Source organism: Rhincodon typus, chromosome 1 (assembly GCF_021869965.1).
Source record: "Rhincodon typus isolate 14 chromosome 1, sRhiTyp1.1, whole genome shotgun sequence".
NCBI lineage: Eukaryota > Metazoa > Chordata > Chondrichthyes > Orectolobiformes > Rhincodontidae > Rhincodon > Rhincodon typus.
The window spans coordinates 164,240,561-164,263,794 of record NC_063332.1 but is presented as its reverse complement, the minus strand read 5'-3'; the positions used below and the strand labels follow the sequence as shown (position 1 = coordinate 164,263,794).

General features: G+C 38.6%; 1 protein-coding gene across 2 annotated transcripts in view; it reads right to left on the bottom strand.

The window, feature by feature from the left end:
- Positions 1 to 2,296: 2,296 nt before the first annotated feature.
- hgsnat (heparan-alpha-glucosaminide N-acetyltransferase) overlaps positions 2,297 to 23,234 on the bottom strand; it is a 38,528-nt gene continuing 17,590 nt past the window's right edge. The window contains exons 8-18 of one of the 2 annotated variants that reach the window (XM_020533951.2): positions 20,260 to 20,336; positions 19,757 to 19,787; positions 18,196 to 18,356; positions 15,432 to 15,547; positions 12,338 to 12,459; positions 9,784 to 9,910; positions 6,735 to 6,821; positions 6,026 to 6,103; positions 5,871 to 5,941; positions 4,246 to 4,358; positions 2,297 to 3,293 (exon numbers count right to left, since the gene is read on the bottom strand). In XM_020533951.2, coding sequence (XP_020389540.2) covers positions 3,112 to 3,293; positions 4,246 to 4,358; positions 5,871 to 5,941; positions 6,026 to 6,103; positions 6,735 to 6,821; positions 9,784 to 9,910; positions 12,338 to 12,459; positions 15,432 to 15,547; positions 18,196 to 18,356; positions 19,757 to 19,787; positions 20,260 to 20,336 — 1,165 coding nt within the window. In that variant the 3' untranslated portion in view covers positions 2,297 to 3,111. The remainder of the gene's footprint in view (positions 3,294 to 4,245; positions 4,359 to 5,870; positions 5,942 to 6,025; positions 6,104 to 6,734; positions 6,822 to 9,783; positions 9,911 to 12,337; positions 12,460 to 15,431; positions 15,548 to 18,195; positions 18,357 to 19,756; positions 19,788 to 20,259; positions 20,337 to 23,234) is intronic. The other variant, XM_048602532.1, reaches the window with a different exon arrangement.

Genomic DNA, 23,234 nt, shown 5'->3' with positions numbered 1-23,234 from the left:
ACATGAAGAACTGGCCAACAGTGAGCAAGGCAAGTGTCTCGTGGGCATGGTGCTCAGGTGCTATAGATACCTTTCCAGGTTTGAAGCTGGTAGCACAGGTCTACCAAAGTAAAATGCACCATGCTTCCTTTAGAGGTCAACTAAAGCAGTAGGTTTCAGACATTTTAAAAAGTAGTTCAAATGTAAATATTCAGGGAAAGAAGTTTTTTTTTTCAAATCCGAGCAGTTTACAAGAGTTTGTTCATAACTTCCACAAGCTTGAAATATGTCAACATTAAGTGTCCCCCATGAGGTATCTGAAAAGTGACATATGCTTTAGGTGACTACCAAATTAATAGTACAGGTTAAAAGCATCTTAATTACAGAAAAACAAACAAATTATTTCAGGTTGCCACTGAACATTCTCCAACATGAATAGGTGGACTTGATTTCAAAACCCTCATAACCCATTTTTAATTTCAACTGTGAAGGTCCCAGCTAAAAGCCAATATTACACTCCCAGTCTTTGCCTGCATTCAGTAATCATTTACCTTTATTTGATAAAATTTATGCCAAGGACCAGAGACTGGGAACTGGAGACAAGCACCTGCACATTTCAGGCACCTGGTATAAATATCAAGCTGCTGGTTAAATACTGCACTAGAGAGAGTGAGACACACTTGATCAACATTCTCAAACTGGTTACATTCTGCAATGAGACATTTCAATTTCTCTCGCCATCTTTGGAGCCTGCAAGTGGACATCAATGACAGCAGGTAATGAATTGGGAGGAAAGGAAGAGCTTTCCCCATCCACGCTGTTTATACTCAGCAATTTCCTTTACATGCATCAGATGAAGAAAGTTTTTATCCTTTTACTCGGTGCTAGTCAAAATCAAACCTCAAGGGACTGTGGCAGGGTGCTCAGCCACCTTGTCTAAATTTTTTTATTGACCTGCATCAGAAGATGGTGCAAATAGATGTTCTGGTCATTTCAACAATTTGTTCACAAAATTTTGAAACAATAAATCAATAATTGAATGCAAGGCAAGGCCGGGAGCAACAAATGCAAATTAGGTACAATTGTCAAATGAAGAAAATCAGTAAACAAGTCAAAACTTGATATTGGAAGCAGAAACTGTCATTTGGTAGTACAGGACTTGAGTATCACTAAAAGAGAGACATAATTGGTATTCTTGCAAGTTACCCTGATGAATGCTCCAAAGCTTTGACAAATTAAAGGGGAAAACCAACATTTATACTACATGAGAGGAGTGCTGAGAGTTTGGTAAATGGACTTTGGTAGAGGCATGGAGAATGCATCAGTTAATGACAACTACCAGTCAATGGTTAAGTTTAGGTTACATTTTGAACCAGGCAGATTGACTGATGTCTCAGGGTAGTATCTCGACCAAAACAGAAAAGGGCTGTCACCTATTTTATTGCATTGAAACAGGTGCAGTGTGTACATATTCTGATTGCAAAGGACAGGGCCCTTTGTTGTAGACAGTAGCATGCAGTACATGCAAGCGAATCACACTGAGTCTAACTGCACTCAGTATTATTTAGCAAATGCTATCCAATCATGGAATCACATCTAAATGTTGCCCCATACTTACAAAACTCACAACATAATGTCCAACAGTAAATGTGATTCCACTAATCAATTGCATTTGCTAAACAATCTTGACTGTGCAAAGAATTGCACAGACAACAGTTTGGGATTGTCAGTTAGGCATGCAGAGTGGTGCACTTGCATGTACTGATAAACTGCAAGTATTAAATATACAGTGCCCCATTTTTGTAGACATATTATGTACACAGCTTGCCTGTTTCAATGCAACAAAATAGATGACAATCATTCTCTTGGTCATGCTTCAGCACAATGCCTGACCAATCAACCTGCCTGACTTAATAGTTAAGCAAAGCCCTGACATAAAAGTTAGTCGTCATTAACAGCGTGCATTTTCCTTGGCAATGCCTCAACCAGAGACAACTTGCCTAGTAATCAGCAGTCTCATGCAGTATAAAACATGGTTTTCCATTTACTTTGGTATTTCGTGCACCTTGTCCTGATGCTTGCAAAACAAATAGACATTTTGTCAAAGCTTTCTTTTCAGCAAATACTCTAAAGTGGAAGACAATGAAATCTGATTGGTGTAGCATACAAGAATTTAGTTTAGCATGATTGTATGCAATTAGTAGACACCTTTTAAAAAAGTCAAAACACATTAAATTTAGTTTCCCAGTTAACACAAATAAGTTAAACAATTTCTTTTTCAATGCCCTGGTTTTCAAATATCTGATCAAAAGTCTTGCATTGTCCAAGTGAGCAATATTTAATATCTGAAATAACACAAGACATTAATGGTTACATTTTAGTGAGATTTTCAAACAGTACATTTTCCCATTCTTGAATGAGCATACAATATTTCACACTGGGCTCTTCACAAACTCAGCTGTTAAGCAAAAAGAGACGAATTTTGAAAGCTGTGTCTTTATAAATTCACACATCCCAATTTAATTGCTAGCTTGAAGTTAGCCAATTCTTCCTTGCTTCAAGTGGTTTAAACGATTAGAAGTCCACTATCATAACTTCATCAAGAGGTCAGCCACATCACACAGAAGTGAACAAGAGAATCCTAATCAACATGCAAAGTTCATGTCACAAATAGAAACCCACCGTGACCAATTTGCTTAAGTGAAGTTTCAACCTGGATTAGGCAGTTGATGAGCAAACAAAACCAAAATACTAGTGATGAAGCGTTGAATAGGGTAGAATACAGTACATATAAAATCTAGGATATTGGCATAGCAAGGGAATATAGGAGCAGAGAGCTTGTGCATTAATGCTTTGATCAGAACATCACTTTTATACAAGTCCAAATAGACCAGTTGGCAGCGATGGCACATATCGGTTGTGAAGATTTGCAATAAGTAGGCCTGGTTGAAGATTAACAGAAATTGGTCATACAATCATTGGTTTACTGGCCATTAGACAACTTAAAAACTGATAGACTTGTGTTTCCACTATTAATACAAAATGCAAATACATCTTGTCCATTTATTCATACATATAGAAAAATATACTCTTCTACGTCACAAATTCGCCAAAAAAAAAATTGATCCCTGATCAAATTTTCCAAAATATCTTCTTTTTGTAAAGAATGTAAGAAATAAAAACCCAGATGGTGGTAGCAAGGAGATTCTGGGCCAAGTGTTCACCGTGTGAACGGTCATTGAGCATTTTCCATTTGAAGGGGAAGTAATGCTCAAACACCTCATGTCCAACGTACAGCAGAATGGAGTTCATCCCTGAAGAGTTAGAGAAAACAAAATTGAATGTCAGTGTTCACCTGAATCCTATGAACTGTCTGCATCAGAATATTTAACCATAGCTGGATCAAGTTGCTACCACCCTTTATGGGCAGTTCACCTACAATTAAACCGGATATCAGACAACTAAGCTGAAACATCACAACAATGTGCAGCTGAGAAGCAATGAAATGTCTAATTGGGATTCCTATTAATCTAGTGAATTAGGAGACTATGAAACACAATCCAAATCCCGAATATCTGTTCAGTTAACTCCCAATCATGTTCATTGTCTTCCAAAAATGTAATATTTTGGAAGAGAAGTTTTTCCCTAGTTCATGCATTTCCATTATGGAAACAAATGCACTCATTAACCAGGGCAGAGTGACTCGAGCAACTGAGAAACCAACCTGGCTTGCTTGCCCAGACAGCCATTCATGTCTGGATTCAGGCATGAAAATAACAGCTCTCTTCCTTGAATTCAATTAGAAGACAGACAGAGAGGTAAAACCATCATAAGAATTCTTGGCACAAGTATTATTGTTAATATCAGTGTCTCATCAGTTTTCAGCTACTCCAAGAGAGGAGGACCACATGAATTGGGAAGGCTAAACGTACCAATTGGGTCAGCCCAATATCAAATTTAGCAATTTCTCTCAAATATTGAGAAACCTGTGTATTTCCGCTAAAACAGTATCTATGGCAAAAGAAAAAAAAAAAGAGAGAAAATCTCATGTGTCAGTGCATGCTATGTGAAGACGTCATTGTTATGACACACTGACTGCCATCTCTACAGCAAGAGGAAATACCCTCTTCTCATCTCTATTGAGCTGAGATTTGTGCTCATCACACCACCCCCTGATGGAAGATACTTTTCCAGAGTGGGAGGGAGAAAAATGAATAATACAGTGGGAAAGAAAAACTGAAAAAGGGATTCTGGAATTTTCCATACCTGGATAAAAAAAGGGAGCTCCAGTCCAATGTTTCTTTATGTCTACCAGAAAATAGATCAGCAAGAGGAGAATGTAAGCGAAGCAACTGAGTGTCGTAACATAAGAGATGGACCTGTCCATGGAAGGTAAAATTGGAAGGTTTGAAGAAAGCATTTAAGTAAACCAACAGCTTACCTCCATGAAAAATTTTAACTAATAGTAACACAATTTCCTTAGTTCTTTCTATCATCCTAGAATACAGAACAAAAAAAAGAGAAATGGATTTGAAGATCAGGTGAAAGCACAACTTGGCTCAAAACATGGTGACAAGTGCTAAAAAACTATTTCATTATGGCCACGAGAGGTTGGCATTGAGGAGTGAATTGCTGTAACTCAATTGGTTCTCCTCCAGCCTTGTATGACATTGGTAGTCAAATCATATTCCAACTGCAAAACATTAACTTTAGAAGTGTCACGTTTGGCACTGTCCACGATTTGCACGCTTAACTCTCGGCAACATTATCCATAAGCTTTACCAAATTAGCATCCCAAACTTCACATCTTTGTTACTGTATCCAATACTAAATTGTGCAAGAAAATTCACAGCACAACTTGCTTGCCTCCTTTTTCACCCTCCCGAAACTGTCCCACTGTCACTTTACCCCTTTCTGGATATCTCAAGCTTAGTTTCTACCCCCATTTAGACCCTGAACTAACAAAAACCACTCTGTACTTCAATTTCAAAATCAAAGCCTCAGTGACTTAATCCTTCCCCAATTCAACCATCCACCTACTTCCAACATCTTCCAATCCCATCCTAAACTCATTGTCACTTATATTGACATGCTCAACTACATCTGTACCATCGCCCACCTGAACCCCTTGCTGACTGCCTGAGCTCCATATTACAAAGTTCCAGTTTATTCAGAGCCTTTGCTCACATCTTCTCCTTTTGAAAATCTCAATTGTCTTCTTCTCCTGCCACAGGAGAAAGACAGAATTTTGAAATTCTGATTGTTGCTAAACCCCTTGCTTCTGCAGCTTTATATCACTGCCTGCTTTACTCATGGTGTTCTGCTACATAACAATCCACACTCTCCCAAATAGAAAGAACCTTCAGCCAGCATTGCTGCCAGAGTTAGGAACTCAATTCCTGTTCCACTTTCCTTGCACATCTCCCACCATGATAGGTCACCTACAGATTATTTTTAAACAATTGTTTAATTGGGCTTTACATTTGTAATTTGCTGTTTAACCAGCCTCTACTTAATGACTGAGGCATTCACACTCCAAGAGCAATGGCAGTGAAGGGAACATTGGATAGCACTGTCACAACTTGTAATAAACTTACACCATGACCCATTTTACAAAAAACCTCTACAGAAGTAGCCCTCTATGCAGAGACCCCTGATCTCCTCTTTGTGATGCTGCGAAAGGATTTCTCATTGCAGAAGCAGACAACTTGGAGATAAAGTTATAATTAGTATGAAAGAGCCATTTAAAATCGGTGATAAAACTACATTAGTTCTGCAACACACACTTACATACAGGCCAGATTTTATGGGGCTAGAGGAATATCTAACATTTCTGGTTGACTGCAGTGCTGTACTAAATTGCCGACTCACTTCACGGAGGACATACGCACCACAAATTCTTGTTGACTGGAATGAAACCATGGTCTTTCGAACATTTTGTCAGGATGGCTGAAACAATACCCTAGGGTCAACAAGCAAGTCAATGGATTAGACAAACAAGGAACATTTCACCAGGATGATCCTGATCTACTAAAAATTCACTCACCAGCAGTGTACTCCAAGTAAAAAATCGCAGTACAATCTGTTTATTTTGACCTTTGTAAATAATGAAAATCTTCCCAGCCTGTAAGGGGGAGAAGATACATGGAGCTATTTCTTGTCTGATACAAAGTTGCAACTGAGGTGCTGAACACATTGCCTATTTCAATCAGGTGGACACATCTCTCGAGTTTGGTACTCGCCACTTACTTTCGTGCATATTTGCATCATTTTACATAACAATACAGACCACACTTAAATACTTAACTGGCAGATAAATATTTATGGATGCCCAAAATCAAAAACACTTTATCAACACAAGTCAGCATTTCTTTCTTAATCCAGTTAAGTGCAGGCTAAGTCTATGCAGGTATCTAACAAATCAGTATAACAAGAAAGGAAAAAAAAATAATTTGATCAGTATGTCATTTGTCATTGAAGACCACTCTCCCAGTTACTTAGCAACATCCAATCACAAAAAAAACAATTCATCCATCAAGATTGCATGAACTGGGAAGAGCTTCTTTTTCCTCAACCTTCAACCTGAAAGAATACAATACAGCCCAAATGTTCATCTCACTTCCTCAGACAGTACAGTCAGCACAGAAATATCACTACAAATTTGTATAAGTGGATGCAGTACATTCACATCAAGACAACATGTATTATGGTTATGTACCATTCAAAAACCCTCACTGTTACTCAGCAGCTTTTACCTGTAATCCCAGAAATGCCATCACAATCGAACTGATTAGTCCCAGCAAGTTCTCTGGATCAAATGGCACCGTAGTGTGATAAAGTATCTTAAGAAACAAAAAGATGCAATTTATTGTAGCTCAAAAATATTTTAAAGCAGATAGAACAGGCTTCATGAAACTCCAACTCAGAATAAATCCAACAGGAACAAAATAAGGATGGTAAGCATTTCTAAATGTGAATTTGCTATAAAAAAAAACTTTCATAGCATTTAAATGGATTGTTATTTTGTGACATCAATGTTCCGGTGGAAGCTCAATCCTTTGTCGTCATTCTCAAGGAGATGTGTTATTTGCATGCATAAAGATTAAAAACCACATTTGTATTGATTCCTCTCATTATTTGTGTTGTACATTCTAACTGAAGCTAAAGATGAGAAAAGGTGTCTTAACCCCTTGAAAGCTTTTTCACAACCACTTTTTCACTGTGTATTTTGAATAATCCCAAGGTGCTTGCTTCTAAATCTACTTGGCAGGCCATTCCAAATATCTGCCCCTCAGACCTCTCTTCGGTCTAATTTTCTTCTAAAATTTGAAGAAATTCTGAGTTTACCTAACCCATACTAATTAAATATTTGATTTGCGCAGTTGATTTATTTCCAGGGAAGAACAGAAAGTGTTCCAGTCTTTCGTATAACTCATCCTACACTAACTATTTTTAAACTAACCAAATTTGTCTGGGATAAATGGCTGTTTACTATAAAGAGGGTTAAATGGATTGTTACAACAAGTGTTGATGTTTCCTCCTTTTGCCCAAATAATCAACACTAAATCTCAACCGAGCACAGTTAGCCGATTGCATTACATTGTGTTTAACAGGATATTTGAGGGGAGGCGGAGTAGTTTGAGCCTGTACTCATTGGAATTTAGAAGAACAAGAGGTAATCTTATTGAAACATACGAGGTCTTACGGAACTCGACAGGGTAGATACAGAAATGTTGCTTTATCTTCTGGGAGTCTAGGGCTGGACAGATTGAGGTGTCATATTTTTAAGACACAAGTGAGGAGGAACTTCTCAGTCATGAATCTGTGGAATTCTTTACTGCAGGAGAGTCTGTAGATGCTGGTTTATTAGAACTGCTTATCTCAGCCTTGAACATATTTAATTAGTAAGGGAATCAAGGATTATAAGCAAAAGGCAGGAAAGTAGAGTTGAGGATCAGATCACTCATGGTCTGACCAGATGGTGGAAAAGACTTGATGAGCTGCAGGCCCTGCTTCAGCTCCTATGTCTTATCGTTTTATTTAAAAGAAAGATGTGGCTGCAAGAGAGGGGAGGGCAGATGAGAAACACGAAAGGAGATTCAAAGAAGCTGACACAAAATGTTGTCACTCAGTTCAGTGAAAGTGATATGCCTACTATAATGGATTTCAAGCCTACGGTCCTCGGGTATTGGAATTGCACTACATACCTATTGTAGAGAATGGCGGGGTTGTAGGTGGGTGTGGGAAGACATGAATAAAATCCAATGCATTAGTGTTTAATTGCTCGAGTGTTAATCGGTTCATTCAAATCCAGCAACTTTGAGATCAAGGCTGTGCCAAATTTTGGCTCTTTCTGAATTTCAGATCAGGTGGATTGGTAGCAGTCACTTCAGCTGAAGTCAGGTGGAGTCAAGGCTACCTAGACTCAGGATACAATGGTAAACGTAGATGATATCTGGAACCACATTATGCTCATGTAGCCCCTAGCTGAATTGTCCAGGGAAGTTGTTTTAAAATTTTACACAACTAGATTTGGACATTATGGAGTATTATAAAAGTATCTGGATTCAAGATAACTAGTTTTGGACAACCAGATATGCGGTACTGTACCTGCCCAAGGGAATCATCTGCCATTAAAAGGATCACTTCTTTCCAGTAAGAACCTCGCTGTGCACTATTTGATTTCTGCATTGACAATGGACTGATTATTCTGTCTGGTTGCTCCGAAGTGTCTGCAGAGTACCTCCTTCCTGCAAGATCAACCACTACTTACAACGGAGAGTGGTGTTGAGTGGTAACATCCTCTCTTCTGTATTACAACAGGAATTAAACAGTTGTTCTGGGTTTTAGAAACAGTTTGTGATCATTTTTAAATCACCTTGGCATTCTAAGAGCTTGACTTCATGTCTTAAAAATTAAAATTTCATAAAATTAGCTGCCAAGTCTGTGGTGCTATTTTGTTTGATTTTTGTTCATACTCATTCATAGGATATGGGTATTGCTGGCTGGCCAGTATTTATTGCTGGTGCCTAGCTCCCTTTGATAAGGTGACAATGAGCTGCCTTCTTAATCTGCTGTAGTCCACTTGCTGTTGGTTGACACATAGTGCCATTAGGGAAGGAATTGACCCAGTGAAGGAACAGTGATACATTTCCAAGACAGCATGACTACTTGTTGTATGGGACTGGCTATAAAGGACTGATCAGTGGCTTCCCTTCCCCTCTTCAGAATGTTATAAACAAGTCTTGTTCTGAACCTGCTAAGTATCTTTACTGTTTTTCTCTCATTGCATCTTGTGATGATATTTATCAAAATTAGTCACTAGACTTAATCGTGTGTGACATGGACATCCTCAGTCCACTACATTAAATCAAAGACATACAAGTCTGGTCCTCAATTGTGAATGTTTCTCCCAACCACATTGCTCTGGATGGCACAGCAGCATCAGGGGAATTCAAAAGGAATCCCTTCCTTATCACAAAAACACAATCTGTAACTTGACCTGAAGCCAAAGTTACACAGGGTACAATCTGGGATGAGCCAGAGGGGAGCTGATAGTTAATTGGGAATACTAAAGATTGTTGCACCTAGCTTGCCCAACTATTCTGTTTGATGGCGAGTTCTGTAATTATATTAAAAAAAACAAAAATTGTAGGATCTTATCTTCATCCTATTTAATCCAGGAAAACAGAAAACTCACAATGCCATTATCATCTTCACAATTTATTTCTGAATAACCAACATTCATTACAGATGACAAAAAAAAACTATTTATAGGATGCCCAGTAAAATTCAGCAGCTTACTTTGCAAGAAGGGTGCTGATAAATGTGCTTCTCTCCAAACAACCACCGATCAATGTATCCTGCTGCTCCTCCAGTACAATTAACAAATTGTCCAAAGTCTCCAATTCCTCCAGGACCAAGATAACCTCTGAAAAGCAATACAATCACTTAACTGAATCAGAGATAGTAGGAACTGCAGATGCTGGAGAATCCGAGACAACAAGGTGCAGGGCTGGATCTGCTCCTATGATGCTGCTTGGCCTGCTGTGTTCATCCAGCCCTGCACCTTGTTATCTCACAATCACTTAACTAACAGCTTTTAATGAGGGACAAAAAACAACATAAGTAGCACAGATGTGACAATTGACAGAACAAGATTGGTCACTGGTTCACATCTGGGTACAAGCAGAGTTTGCTCGTCTCCGGCAGGGCAGGGATGGGGGCCAATGCAATTCTGGTATTGAAAGGTTACACCTCCCATTCCTTTGGCACCATAAGAAAATGTTGCAATATACAGCACGTTACGGTCAATGAAATATGTTTAAAGCATAGTTTACTGTTGCAAACTAGAAAAGTGTAGCAGTCACACAGCAAGACTCTACATGGGGAGATGTGAAGTTTTTTTTTTAAAACAATGGAGGTTGAGAAGATGACATTTTCAGACTGTCTTTAAATTAAAAAAAAAAGGGTCAGGCAATCAGATTAATGGGGACCCAGATTGTTTTACTAGGAAGAGGGTGCAAGGTGTTTATATTTGGAGTCAATGGTAGCAGCTTGTGCCAAAGCAGTTAGACAGGGAGTCTCCAAAGGTGGTGGGAATATTGAGCTATAAATAGATATGGTCTATTAAATCCAATGGTCTATTTACTTCAAACTGTGTGTTGGGGTCTTAAAGAAAATGAAACAGCATTTCTACCTGAATACCAGTCCCATATGATTCTCATTACCAAGGAAGTGAGTCAAGATCCAGGGACAATTCTGAATTACCTCAAGTTCACAGAGTCAAAGTTGGAGGGTCAGTCAGGAGGTGCATTAGAACAAACTCTGGAGGTAAATGAATCAGGTACTCAGCAGAAGAAGAGTTGAGGCAGAAGTGGAGATGGGTGAAACTACAGCAGAAATTGCTGATAGAATGCTCATCTTGAGGTCTGAGAGTTACAAATGAAGTGGTTCAGCCTCAGGCAGTTATTAAGGAGAGGTACAGAGTAGGTGGCAAAGGGAGTGAGCTCGTGGTGGACCCAGAGACCATGGTTTCCTGCTTAACATTTATTTTTAAAAATCTGCTCACACAGCACTGGGCGCCAGCAGTAGTCTGAAATTCAGATACTATGGAGGGGTCACAAGACCTGGTGGGGAGACAAAGCAGTTAAGGGAAAAATGTAGAAACTGATATTATATTTTCATATATAATCAAGGGACTGCATGCGGATGAGAAATAGGAGGAGTTCAAGGACAGGTCATCAGGAGGTCAGAGGTAAGTGTACAGGAGTGGGAAAGAGGTCACAAAATCAATAAGAATGGAACCAGTGCCATCTGACTGAATAACTTTGGAATATCTTGGAGGTGGGATAGTGTGATCAACTGCATCAAATGCTACAAACAGATCAGGAATGACAAGGAAAGATAATTTCCCTTTGTCACAATCACATAGGATCCCATTTGTGACCGAGAATAACTATTTTGTTTTAGTAGAATTGGTGGAAAACTGACACCAGAGGAATTCAAACGTGGGAATTATGGGAAAGATGGATACAAATTTGGGAGTTGATATCACACTCAAGGATTTTTCAGAGGAAAAAGGAGACTGGAAATGGGCTGATCATTTGCAAGAATGAAGGGGTCATGGGTTGGCTTTTTGAGGGGTTGAACTGAGGAGAGGGATAGAGTCCAAAAATAGAGAATTGGTAATAACTTAAACTAACATGGAACGTAACAAACCTAATCTGGTCAGTACATTGTTGAATATAGGGTCAAGAGAGAACGTGGGTCTTTCAAACAGGATGAACTCGGAGTGTTTGAAAACAGATAGGCGAGAAACAAGAAATAGGCAATAAATGCCAGCAATATTAACATTCTGAAAATGAATACATAAAAAAAAAACTGTTGTTGTAGTCTCTGTGAAGCTTGCAAATGATCATGATTAGGAGTAGCCAAAACCACACTTAAACCATCAATGATGAGAAAATCATTCCTGGCAAGTGTCAAGAATAAAAGATTTAATGAATGCAAATTTAAATGAAAAGCATTTACAAAACCTTAAAATATCAAAAAATGCCTCAAAATACTCTTCATCTTGTTTGAGGACAGATTGAACAGTGGTGGAGCTACTGAACACAGTTGCTCAGGGGCACCTCCACCCATCCTACTTATTGTGAGCTTCCATTAATCGTGGTATAATCACACAGAGGCGCTATCAGTGTTGACACGATTTTGGGTAACCACTTCAACCCTCCCTGTTTGGAAACCAATTGAATGTGACCCTCCTTTCTTCTCTCCTTGCTGGAGACTATGTTTACCTCCCTGGAAAGTAAGTCTTTTGTTCTCCCCTTAGCATCGCAGGAAAGTGAAGACTTACCGTGGGCAATTAGGTACAGGCAAAAGGAAAGTCAGGCAAAGCCAAGCGCACTCCAATACTAGAATCATGATCCACTGGGGCCAGTAGATCAGAACATCTCTGACTGGAGACCACCAGCTATCCTACAAAAACATGAGCAAATGTCAAAATAATGCAAGGATATTTAGCAAAAAAAAGACAACTGATCTGGCTGTGGTCTCAATTCCGTTTTCGTCTGGCCCCATAACCCTTGACTCCCTTGTCAAAAATGTATCTAACTCAGCCACAAATAAATTCAGTGACCCAGCCTTCAATGCTTTAATGGGGAAGAAAATCCCACAGATTAAGGACCCACAGAAAAAGAAACCTAATCTCCATCTTAAAGGGAAAGCCATTATTTTTAAAACAGAATCTGCTAGTTCTAGGCACTCTCAAGAGACTCCGTCTACTCCATCAAGGCCCCTCAAAAATCACGTTTCATCGAGATCACTTTTCATTATTCTAAAATCGATTAGATAATAGCCTAATTGGCTCAACCTTCCTTGATTGGATAAGTCCTTCAGTCTAGAAATGAATTGAGTGAATCTTCTGTGAACTGCTTCCAGTGCAGTTATATTTTTTTTTAAAATACTGTAATGATACCAAGCTCTACACTGACTCGCGATATGGTCTCACCAAGGCTGCAGTAACATTTACCCAATTCCATTTCTCTTGCAATAAAATGTCAACATGCCATCTGGTTTCTGAATCACTTGCTGTACCTTCATATAAACCTTTGGTGATTCATTAACCAGGACATCCAAATCCCTCTGTACTATTAATACCGCAATCGCTCTCAATTTAAATAGTATACGGCTTTTCCATTTTTCCTGCTAAATTTCAGATTTGGACCCACAACATACACCCATCTACTATTTTATGCAGCAACTTTTGCTGTAGCATCTTCTCAAATAACTTTTGGCAATCCAAGTATGCCAGATTGACTGTTCCTTGTAGCTATTCTGGTCAGGAGTTCTGCTGCATCATGGTATGCCACGCCCACCTGTCTTGTGTCATCGCCATATCCACTGTAGCTTGCCTGCAACCATTCAGACGTTCATCACCCAACAACACCTAAGTCAGCCAGTTTTCCTGCTATTCACCAATCTAAGAGAGGGTTCTGTAGCTTTTCAACTCTAAGCAAATGGCCAAACTACCACATCTACAGTAAATAAAACAAAGAGCTGCAAATGCTGGCAACCTAATGCAAAAACAGAAATTGCTGGAGAAACTCAGAACTGAAGAACGGTCACTGGACACAAAACTTTAACTCTGCTTTCTCTCAACAGATGCTGCCAGACCTACTGGGTTTCTCCAAGATATAGTCCAACTTGTCAGCCTTTAGGTCCAACAGTTTTCCCAGTACTTTTTCCATGTTCATGTTTACTTTCAAGTTCCTCCCTCCCTTTCACATGCAGATTTTGAAATATATTTAGGAAGGTTTCCAAATCTTCTAGGAGAGACAGCTACAAAACACTTGTTTGGCACATCCACCATTTCTATTATTACTACCCCATTCCTTTTTAAATACTTGTATAAATTCTGTTTTTCTATTTCTACTTGTCAGTAGAAGTCTTTCTTCACTGAAAAATCTTTCCAATTTTGACCTAATTTATTTATACAGAATTATGTTTCATTCATTTTGTATTATCCTTGACTTCTTTACTTAATCCTTTTCAAAAGGACCTCGTTCTTAATTAAATCAATCTTTGCGTTAAACATCTCTACTGTTCTCCCTTGTAATATAGTTTCCCAGCTTACTTTAGCAATTCTGCTTTCATATTGCACTTAGGTTTAGAATATTAGCTTCTGACCCACACTTCTCACCTTCAAACTGAAAGTGAAGTTCTGTCATATTATAAGTCACTGTCACCCAGATGTTCCTTTATTGCGAGGTTATAAATTAATTCTGTCTCATTGCAGATTGCCAGGTCACGAATAGCTTGTTCCTGGTTGCCTTTAGAACATACTACTCTAAGAAACTGTCCCAAATACACTAACTCATTTTCCAGGCAACCTTTGCCAATCAATAAGAACAAAGTCATTCATGATTACTGCAGTACCTTTTCTTACCTGTCTCATTTAGACTACTGACGGAGGCCTGTAAACTAGTCCAAATGACTTATCTTTCCCATTTCTTATTTCTGCACAGGTATTTGCAGTTGGAAATCATATCTCAATAGCAGAAGTTTTAAAAACCAAACATGTGACAAGAATTATAACCCATATAAGTTACCAAGGATCTTTCAAGTTTACACCATGAAGGAGCCAAACTAACCGTTAATACCAGTTAATTGAGAACTTGTATAGGTTATTATCCCAAAGCTATTTATTATGCCACATTCACACAGATCTGATGGACAAGGCATTGTAAAATTTATGTCAACTTTTTTAGGAAGTGAATTCTAGAGGTGTGTGCATACATTTGTTTTCTGTCCTTTGTAACCCAGAGAAGGTGGTGGACCATTATCTTGAACCACTGGTTTGAAAAAAAAAATTATGCCAGAGGCCAGTTAAGAGTCAAATGCAATGGCGAGAAGCTGGAATTGGACCTGTTCCAGACTGGCTAAGGAAAGCAGGTTATCATCCTGAAACATGGCCACTAGTGAACCAGTCGAATTTTTAATGACAACATGAAGTCATGGTCACTTTTACTGACATCAGCTCTTGGGTTTTTGAGTAAAACTGATTTCAAATGCTCAGTGGGATTTGAATTTACATTCTTTGGAATAAAATTCAGGCCTCTTGATTATTAATCCAGCAACCACTACACTACTGCTCCAGTAGTGCGCTCTCTGCAATATGAACAGAAAGACAACTTGCAACTTAAGAGCGAGTCCAGTATGTCTACATAGCTCAATCTGTGCTCCATTTTAAGACACAGCATTACTAATATCACAATTGGCCAACAGAAGTATCAGAAGGTAATCTTAATTTCTGAAAGCCAAACAGCATTTGCTGACTGGGCAATAGGTAGTCCCAATTCCTCTAATACTCAGTCCAAACAATAACAGCAAAAATATTCAAATTACTCAAGTGTGAATACAGGGTGCAGAGAAATTCAAAGTTTATTTACCAAAAAGAGAATTTCAGGCCAACATTTTCCACACAGCAGTTCCATGACAGCAACCACACCATAGGTAAGACCCAGCCTCTGAAGTACACCAGGGATCCGCAGGGTATCCCAGGAAACTACATAATGAAAGCACAGAATCAAAAATGGCTCATCAGCTCATCAAGCCTGTATATTCCAGAAATAATTCCCTCAATTGGCTTCAACGTCCCAAAAACAAGAGCCGGTGAATGCTGGCTGTCAGTGCCTGTAATTTTACTGCAGAATTAAGAACAAACCTGTTTCATCTGGCTTCATGTGAAATCTTAAAAATGTCATCTGCCTGCAGAGTTTCTCTAACTGGTTCCTTTTAGGAGTCTACATTAGCCTGCCGTAGAGTCCGAAAAACATTCAGAGCTCATGTCAACTTTGTAAACATGTCCGGTAGCAGGCATAACATTGGAATGAGACCCATGGACTCAGGGGCTTATCAAATCTGTCTTTTCTTAGTTTGCCCAGCTCTCCTCATCCTTAGCTCACCTTCAAAGAATAAGTGTCTTGGGGCTCACTTATTCCATTCCACTTAGGTCTTAATCTTTTTTTCCTTATTCATTTATGGGAGGAGGGCGTCACTTACCCAGGCTGCATTTATTGCCCATCCCTAACTGCTCAGAGGGCAGTTGAGAGTTCCATTGCTGTGGGTCTGGAGTTACATGTAGGCCAGGCCAGGTAAGGGTGAGAGATTTCCTTCGCTAAAGGAAATGAGTGAACCGGATGGGTTTTTCTGACAATTGACAATGGGTTCATGGTGGTCATTAGATTTTTTATTCCAGATATTTTACTGAATTCAAATTCCACCATCTGCCATGGCGGGATTCAAACCTAGGTCCCCATAACTTTCTGGGTCTCTGGATAAACAGTCCAGCAATAGTACCACTAGGTACTTAGTATGTTAGACACCTCAAAAACCCCTCCCATTTTTCTCCACGATGAAGCTTAATTAAATTCTTCGAAGATGTTTTAACAGTTTGTCAACAAGTTTGGGATCTTTATGCTAGATTCCCTGGCACATATTCAAGTGGGAAGTGCATATTGAGAGCTCATAATTACATTTGATATTTTGCACAAAAAACTTCAGGAAAAATTCTCATTCAGAACAGCTCCCTGGTATCCCATTTGCATACTTGCAATATAAATACACGATTATGAAGTTTGTAGATATGAAAATTGACCACGCAGTTGGTCGACAGAAAAGTGGCTATGGATTGCAGGAAGATATGAATTAACTGGACAGGCGTACAGAAAAGTGGCAAATGGAATTCAAATTAGAGAATTGGAAGGCAATTCATTTGAGAAAAGCAAACAAAGGGGACTGAATGCACAATAAGTTAGAGGACTCAAGTGTAGAGGTACATGGGAATCTTCGAGTGCACATCCACAGATTCCAGCAGTGGTAGGACAACCAGTTAACGTTAATAGGGATACTTATACCTTCAGCTTGATCAAGCTAACAGTAAGGAGCGGGTGTTAGATTAGAACAGTGTAAGACACTAGTTATGCCATAACTACAATTGTGCATCCTGCTCTAGTTATTGCATTACAGAAAAGACATGAACACACCAACAAGGATACAGAAGAGAATCAGGAAAATGTTATCAGGACTGGAAAACTTTAGATATAATGAAAAATTGCATAACCTGTTTTTGGTTTCTTTCGCAGAGGTAGCTTTACATGCAGTGAGATGCAATCGAAGGGCATTAAATTAGATGGACTCATTTCCCTTAGAGAGAGGTCTTTAACCAGGGTGAATCGGTTTTAAATAATTGGAGCAGAATTGGAGGAAAGAATTTGCATCCAGAGATGGGTGATGGTATCTGAAATTCATGGCCTGAAAGGGTGGCAGAGGCAGAGACCATCATCAGCACATTAAAAAAAATGATACTTGACTTTGAAGTATTCCAACCTACAGTATTATGTATCAAGAGATGGAAAATGGAATTCAGAATAATTCTTTCACAGCCACTTTGTATCGAGATCATTTTAGTACTTCCTCATATTTAGCAGATTCAGAAAACTAAATCCATCAGAATAAGTTCTTTTATTTTCTAAGCATCAGGAGCAAATTCATTATGTAGCTTGTGAAGCAACAAATGCATATCTACTTCCACCCATGTATCTTTTAGAAGGATGCAAGAAACCTAGTGCTGGACTAATATCCCAATAGATTGGGAATTCAAATCTGCCATGTTAAATTCAACAAATACAGTCACTTGTCATGCCAGAAAATCAATGCTAATTTAACTGTCAAAAATATTTGATTCATTAATGTCCATCGAGTAAGGAAACTGACATCTCTTTTCCTGGTCTTGCCTATAAAGTATACTATAAAGTATCCCAATCTATTGGGATATTAGTCCAGCACTAGGTTTCTTGCATCCTTCTAAAAGATACATGGGTGGAAGTAGATAGCTTGTGAAGCAACAAATGCATACATAATGAATTTGCTCCTGATGCTATCCCACTACGTGGTTGACTTTTAATGCCCTGTGGCCAATAAATTGATTGTGCTTGCCTCATCCATATCACAGGAATAGATATACACATCTGTAAAATGACCTTTGTTTCTCAATCCTGGACAGAAATATAAATGTCTTTAAAAAAGGTGCACATACTATTCCACTTCACGTATGCAAGATGGGTTTTCACTAGAAACACAGTAAAATGGAGTTAAGAGACAGTTATCTTGTGAACAATTATCACTACTTAAAGAAAGCAAATAAGCACTTACTTGGTCCCTTGCAATAGTTTGGGTTGATGACAAAGATGCCTAGTAGTATTAGGGCTGCAGTTCTCCAAGCAATTTTACCCAACAGTCTCCACCTGGAGTGGTTAGCCTGCAATGCTGAGTTCAGGGAGAGGGCAATCGATGTTCCCATGATAAACACAAACCTAGAGCAGAAACATCCAGTACAACCTTGGTTAGACACATCAAAACAACAATCAGCATGTCAACTTGCTTTTAAATTTAGCTATAGTTTACAGTTTTCAGAAACAATGTGCAGGCATAAATAGTCAGAATCAGAGATATACAGCACAGAAACAGACCCGTTGGTCCAACTCACCCATCCTGACCAGATATCCTAGATAGATTTAGTCCCACTTGCCAGCATTTGGTCCATACCCCTCTAAACCTTTCCTATTCATACACCCATCCAGATGCCTTTTAAATGTTGTAACTGTACCAAAACTCCACCACTTTCTCTGGCAGCCCATTCCATATACACACCACCCTCTGAAAAAGTTGCTCCCTTTGGTCCCTTGTAAATCTCTGCTCTCTCATCTTAAACCTATCCCCTCTAGTTTTGGACTCCCCTACCCCAGTGAAAAGGTTTGACTATTCACCCAATCCATGCCCCTCATGAATTTAAATTTTTTTTTTTGAAATAAAATTCACCCCTCAGCCTCTGGCATTCCAGGGAAATTAGCCCCAGCCCATTCCTCCTTTTGCCCCATAATAATGGTCATGCACTTTTAATAAAACTGCAATGGAGGTATTTTTCTACTGCCTTAATTTAAATAAAAATCTAAAGTGCTTAAAGTAAAGAATGTTCTGAAGATATGCATTTCAATTTTCCTGTTAAATTTCAAGTTGTTTAATTCATGTCATCCATTTAAATTGAATAATTAAAAAACTCCTGTCCTGTTTAATTAAAAATGCATTTGTATTTCTGAAGAATTGAAACTGCTTCTATGATAAAAATGGCTAAATTCACAGGAAATCATATGCAATATAAAAGGGTATTTTGTAGACTTTCACTTCATGTTCTATTAGTCACATGTGCTGCATCAAACATTTATATAGCATTTTCCACAACTTCAGGATAGCCCCAAGCATTTTACACCCAATGTAGTAAAGTTGTAATTTAGGAAATGTGGTTGCCAATTTGCACTCATACAAGTGTTAAAAAGAGGTTATTTGGTCAATGTTAGCTGAGAGATAAATGTTGGCTGGAACGGAGGAAAACTCCACGGGCTTCACATTGTGCAAACTTTATACCCATCTGGTACCTTGTTTAATGGCTATTCTTGAAAGATGGCATCTTTGACATTAATGCATTTCCTTAGTACTGTACTAAAAGAAGTGTCAGGCTAGAATCTGAACTCAAGTTTCTGATGTGGGACTTGAACCCACAACCTTCTAGCCCCAAGGCAGTGGTACCAACTAAATAACGGTTAACAGCTTATTGGCAATTACAGGGTAATTGTCAGTCAAAGACTGAAATCTATTCTATAGCACAATCCATTTTAAAAATAAAAAAAAAAAAAAAAAAATCACAAAAGATGCTTACCATGGAAACACCAAATCTGCTACTGTTAATCCTACAAAATTAGAAATCAGAAAACAAAGCATTATAGATCTAGACAGAATTTGCACAAATTGCATGAGAAAAGCTTTTTAAAAATTAAACTAAAACATATTACATTTTCTTGTTCTGGAGAGTCATACCAGAACTGGAGATGTTCGTGGTTTCTCTCTTTACAGATGTTGGCAGACCTGCCAAGTTTCTCTAGCATTATTTTTATTTCAGATTTCCAACACCTACAATATTTTGTTTTTATTGTACATTTTCCTGTGCTGTGTTCAAATGAAAGTACTTAAAATTAGTGAATGGATAGGAGTAAGTCAGCACTTACACAATGAATTGAACAAACAAGAACAGTTTTTAAGAAAACGGCCCTCTGAACCCTTACTGCAAAGCCGAATTCATTCAGTATAACAAATGGTAACAGCAACAGGGACTAGATTAGTATTTGGTAATTGTAGACAGATACACAAAAAAATCTGACCTACCATTCCAGCTTTCATGTTTGAAGAACCAGTATCTCCCACCTCCATAGTTAACAAAGATCATGATCACCAAAGCCAGCCTAGAAGATTACACAGAAATCCAGTTAAATTCCAACTATTACATCTCCCTTCAAGCAGACTCACTTGTAATCCAGACTATAGAGAGCTACAGACATACAGCACAAAAACAGGCTATTTGAGCCAACTAACATTTGCTGTTTTCCATCCACAGCAGTCTCCTGTTATTCTATCTGCCTCACTTCAGATTTCAGCAAAGCTTTCTATTCCCTCCAATTCAGGGAAACTTTTCAAAAGCACTGAAGTTATTCACATTAATCACTTCCTACAGAAGAAAGTTGCACATCCTAACCACACTAAGTGAAGATTTTTATCTCCCCAATTGGATTTATTGATAAGTCACTTGTATTTATGACCATCAGTTTTAGCTTCTCCCAGAACTGGCAAAATTTTCTTCACATTTATCCTGTCCAATCCACATAAGAATTTTTAAAGACCTTTCCCAGGTCACATGCAAGTTTTTTTTTCCCCCTCAAAAGAACACGTTTCCCATTGAGAGACACCTGGGATATTACAGCATTGGACCAAAATTAGACTGCTTTGCAGCAAAGTAGCAATTCAGTATCTGGGTGGAGCCCAGAACATGAGGATGCAATCTTAAAATTAGTGCTTGATTGTTCAAGGGTGATGACTGTCCTTCACCCAATAAGGCAGTGGAAATCAGGATCTTTCACTCAAAAAGTTAGAGAGACTAGTTCATTTGATAATATCAAATGTTTATATTAGGTCTTAAGGTTACTAAGGCTATAGAGCGGAGATACAGATCAGCTGCAATCCAACTGAATGACTGATTGGCCTATTCCTATTGCAGAGTCTGCAGTATTTTTGATTGCTCATTGTTGAACAGTAATGTGATTCCATATGCTAGGCATCAAACCAGTAGGGAAGATGTCAATTTTGTCAGCAATTCTCCACGTGAGCTGCTGCTACTACAACAACTTCATACCGATAGAATTTCTGCACTCCCCTGCTCCAAGTAGTAGTGTAAACAGAAGGAGTGATGGGGAAGGTTCTGAATATGAAGACAGCACGTGAAGTAAAAAAGACAGACAAGAGAGAGTCAGAGTATGTAGCAATTCTAAAGAACTAAACTGCATTTATTTCAATGCAAGGGGTCTTACAGATAAGGTTGATAAACTCGGTATTTTTTTTAATTCATTCACAGGAGAGGGCGTTACAGGCGAGGCAGCATTTATTGCCCATCCCTAATAGTTAAGAGTCAACTATGTTGCTGGGGGTCTGGAGTCACATGTAGGCCAGACCAGGTAAGGATGGCAGTTTCCTTCCCTAAAAGGGCATTAATGAACCAGATGGGTTTTTCCGACAATCGATAATGGATTCATGGCCATTAGACTCTTAATTCCAGATATTTTTATTGAATTCAAATTCCACCATATGCCATGGCGGGATTTGAACCTGGGTCTCCAGAATGTTATCTGGGTCTCTGGATTAACAGTCCTAATACCACTAGGCCATTGCCTCCGCCTGCTAAAGGATGTTTAAGAACATGGGATTGCGACATCATAGCTATTACAGAAACTTGGTTGAAAGATGGACAAGATTGGCAGCTCAATGTTCCAAGTTTCAGATACTATAGGAAGGATAGAAAAGGAGACAAGAAAGGAAGGGGTCATGGTGTTTTTGTTTAAGCAATACACTATTTCTGTTACTAGGTGAAGAAATTTCTGAAATATCATCCAGTGAAAAATATGGGTAGAAATTACAAATAAAGGAAAGATCATTTTGATGGTATTCTACTATAGGCCCCCCAAATAGTAAGAGGGAAATTGAGAAACAAATATGTAGGGAGATCTCAGATATATTTAAGCATAATAATGTTATAATAATGGGGGATTTCCATTTTCCAAACATTGACTGGGGATACCATAGTGTTAAAGGTTTGGATAGTGAAGAATTTGTCAAATGTGTTCAAGAAAATTTTCTTTATCAATTGTGGATGCTCCTACTAGAGGAGGACCAAACTTAGACCTTCTTTTGGGCCATCAGGCAGGGCAAGTGATTAAAGTAAAAGTGGGGAAACACTTTGGGTCTAGCGATCACAATTCTATTAGTTTCAAAATGGTTATGGAAATGGATAAGCCTTCCATAAAAGTGAAAGTTTTTAAAATTGGAGTAAGGTAAATTTTAAAGTTGATTGGAGTAGACAGTTTGCCAGTAAAAAGACATCTAACACGTGGGTGGTCTTTAAGAGTGTGATGACAAGAGCAGAGGTATTTTGCTCCTGTTAGAGAGAAGGGCAAGGCTGGTAAAGATTAAGCAACAATGGATGAATGAAGATATTAAGGCTCTAGTCAAGACTAAAAAAAAGTGTATCTTATTTTAGATAAAGACAACTTGGTTCAATTGAATACCTTAAATCAATATAAAGAGTGCAGGGGCATTCTTAAGAGGGAAATCAGGAAGGCAAAGAGGGGATATGAGATAGCATTGATAGGTAAGGTTAAGGATTATCCAGAGATTCTACAAATACATTAAGAGCAAGAGGGTAACTAAAGAGAGCGTGGGCCTCTTGAAGATCAACGATGTCGTCATTGTGTCGAACCCCAGGAGGTGGGAGAGATACTAAGTGAATATTTCGCATCAGTTTTTACTGTGGAGCAAGGAATACAGCCCAGAGAATGCAGAAAAATAAACTAATGTTTTAGAAACAGTTCACATGACAGAAGAGGAAGTTTAGGAAGTCTCAGAGACTATAAAGGAGGACAAATCTCCAGGACGCGCTCTAGTGTATCCCAGACGTTGTGGGAAGGAAGGGAGGAAATTACGAGACCCCTTGCAGAAACATTTGCATCATCTGTAACTACAGGTGAGGTGCCTGATGACTGGAAGGTGGCTAATGTTGTACCCTTTATTTAAAGGAAGGTTGTAAGGAGAAACTA